Source organism: Sitodiplosis mosellana, unplaced genomic scaffold (assembly GCF_009176505.1).
Source record: "Sitodiplosis mosellana isolate CC-2019 unplaced genomic scaffold, AAFC_SMos_1.0 Smas_scaffold_6226, whole genome shotgun sequence".
NCBI lineage: Eukaryota > Metazoa > Arthropoda > Insecta > Diptera > Cecidomyiidae > Sitodiplosis > Sitodiplosis mosellana.
The window spans coordinates 18,426,874-18,429,872 of NW_022601467.1; the positions used below are offsets into that span (position 1 = coordinate 18,426,874).

General features: G+C 38.1%; 1 protein-coding gene across 1 annotated transcript; it reads right to left on the bottom strand.

Annotated features, from left to right (window-relative positions):
- Positions 1–303: 303 nt before the first annotated feature.
- Positions 304–2,363, bottom strand: LOC129577747 (zinc finger protein 888-like). Its single transcript, XM_055465257.1, has one exon. The coding sequence runs from the start codon at positions 2,242–2,244 to the stop codon at positions 382–384; it is 1,863 nt and encodes a 620-aa protein (XP_055321232.1). The 5' UTR covers positions 2,245–2,363; the 3' UTR covers positions 304–381.
- Between the last annotated feature and the right edge of the window lie 636 nt (positions 2,364–2,999).

A 2,999-nucleotide genomic window follows, 5' to 3' on the forward strand; every position in this document is an offset into this window, starting at 1 on the left:
GGAATTGAAACGCGCTCACTCAATAACAAAACGACCCACAATAAGAACAACAAATCCAAGAGCTTTAACCATTTCATCTTCTCTTCTTCTTCTTCTTTTTTCCTTGCTTACTTACATTTCTCTTTAATTTCGTTCACGAAACTCCGGTCGCACAGAAATGCACACAATATTAGATTCCGCTGCATCTGTAGAAAAAGAACAGAAGATTCAAGAAAAAAACAACAACAGTTCATCCATCTCAACCGAATGAAACCAAAAATAAAGCGATTCAGAGAGGGAGAGGAAGAGAAAAAAAAGACTAGACTGGTTTTTTGTTGTGATTTATTGTTGACCTGAGCGATTTTATATTACAGTGTCATTAGGTTTCAGGAAAAATTGATGTTATTCTTTATGCGTCCGTTGGTGTCGTTGCAAATGGACTCGCAGTCGAAACGATTTCGAACAGAGGTCACATTTGAATGACTTTTCGCCCGAATGGATCAGAAGATGATTATCTAGGTTTTGTTTGTAGGCGAATTTTGACTCTCGTCCATATTGTGCACAAATATAGCATCGAAACTTTTTTTCGCCAGTATGCGTTACCATATGTGTTTTTATACGGCTACGAATGGCAGTCTTATAGTCACACGATGGGCATTTGTGCAATTTACTTTTGCATGCTTTTTCATGGGACACTTGTGTGGTTTTATCGGAAAATCGACGACAACACGATGCACACGAAAATGGTAATTCTCGATGGGTTTTCAAATGGCGATGCAAATCGCCACGGTGCAGAAAACGTTTGGCACAATATTCGCACGGAAAGGCTTTTTCTCCTCGATGCGTTTTCAAATGTAGATTGAGGTGACTACTTTGAGCGAAATTTTTGCTACACACTTCACACTGGTACGGCTTTTCTCCAGTGTGTGTTTTCAAATGAATGACAAGATGATGCTTCATCCTGAAGCTTTTCGAACAAATGTCACAGATGAAATCACGCTTCGCCGAATTTTTTCTGCTTTGACTTTGTTCGATGAACGACGCTGATTGGCATGCTATTTTCAATGATTCTGATGGTGTTTGAACAATTTTGTTTGATTGTTTTTCCTCTACTACGGGCTTTTTCTGCTGTTTATGGCTTTTATTGTGACTTTTCGGTGATTTAAGTTCAAATTTTATCGAAATTGCTGGTTTTTCTTCAACATTTTGATCGTTGCTTTCTCCATTTTCGATGCTTCCACCATTTAGATCACTTTGGATCGAGTTTATTATGTCACAATTGCTATCGACTAAATATTTGTGTTCCGCTTCGTGTACAGTCTCATTTGTCTCGCTCGCATCGTTCCAATTATCCGCATTCATTACGAATTCAATGTCATGTCTTGGTTCTTTCTTGACAATAACTTCGAAAAATTTTATTGCCTGCTCATCAGTCTCATGCTTCTCTTTCGTATCATCAGTCGCCGTCGTTGAGCTATTTTCATGTTCATGAATTTTCAAATGACGATTGAGATCGCCCCGGTGAACGAATCGTTTCTGACAATACCTGCACGAAAATGCTCGATCGCCCGAATGATATTTCATGTGTACATTCAAATTACTCCTCACTGTGAACGCTTTCTGACACACCGTGCACTTGAATTGCTTCATTCGGCTGTGTATTTTGGAGTGTTCAACGAGATGATGTTTCATTCGGAATGCCTTTGGGCACTTGTCACAAATGAATCGTCGTTCACCGATGTGGATATTCTTGTGTGCATCCAAAAGATCCGTGTCTATCGCCTCAAAATCACATATCGAACACTTAAAACGTCGACTCTTACACGATTGTTCGTGCGTTTGCTTTGCAACACCGTCCGAAAATCGATCAGCACAGAATGAACAGCGAAACGGCAATTGTGTGCGATGTGTTTTCCAATGGCGTTTCAAATCACCTCGATGCAAAAATAGCTTTGAACAAAATTCACACTTAAACTCTTTTCGACCAGAATGAATCTTATTGTGTTGCGTCAGATGACTTTTTTGACGAAATTTTCGCGCACATATTTTACACTGAAATTCTTTTTCATTGTTGTGCACTTTCAAGTGTAACAGTAGATGATGTTTGTGACCAAAACGTTTCGAACAAATATGACACAGAAATGACTTGGTTTTCGGTGTTGTAATCGATTTTAAAATTATCTGTTTCGCTAATGATTTATCGTCAATTATATTTTCATCGCTTTCACATTCCCGCAACGATTCCACTTTAATCGTGACATTCATTTTCAACGAAAAAATATCGCAGCAAGCGCATCAAGTATGCGTTTGCAACGAATATACGTATTTGATTTGTATACCACAATCACAATCAAAGAAATAAAACGAAACTAAATTGTGTTTACTATTTTGATTCCGGTTTTAGATTACAACAAAAACACGTCAATTATTCTACATTCAGGCTATTGTTGTGTTTACTTCTTCTCTGCCGACTCGTAAAATAAATGTCAAAATGTCAGTGGCTAGTTCACAGTGGGGTGAACAGCTGATTGTGTTGAAAATGTTAGAGTATGCTCTGTGGCCAACTTCAGAGAGCACTTGGCCACCAAATTCAAATTCAAATTTGTACGTTATTTTATTTATTACTTAATTTATTGTTCAGGTACACGAAAATATATTGAAATAGCAGTATTTTAATGGTTGAAAGGTATTGATTCACATTTTAAATGGACGAATGTAATTAGTTGCGATTTTTTCTGCGTTTATCCTTGCTTCTTCGCAAAGGGAGATAGAAGTCGGTGAAATGCATTGATTGATGCAAGTGTGAAGTGCATACGTGTATCGAATACGTTGAGTACAGGCACCAAACCACATGCAAACGCGTCAATTTCTCGATGAAGCACCGTGCGAATCGAAAGTTGCAATCCATTATTCAGCTACTGTATGGTAAACAATCCATTACTATCTTCACATATGAACACGTATATTTGCATTGTGCTGCTATTACTATTGCAGCCACTGCTGCTGCTGCTGCTGTTGTG

What these genes read in the sequence shown, in the direction of transcription:
- LOC129577747 (XM_055465257.1), bottom strand. Translation starts at nt 2,244, where the DNA reads ATGAATGTCACGATTAAAGTGGAATCGTTGCGGGAATGTGAAAGCGAT.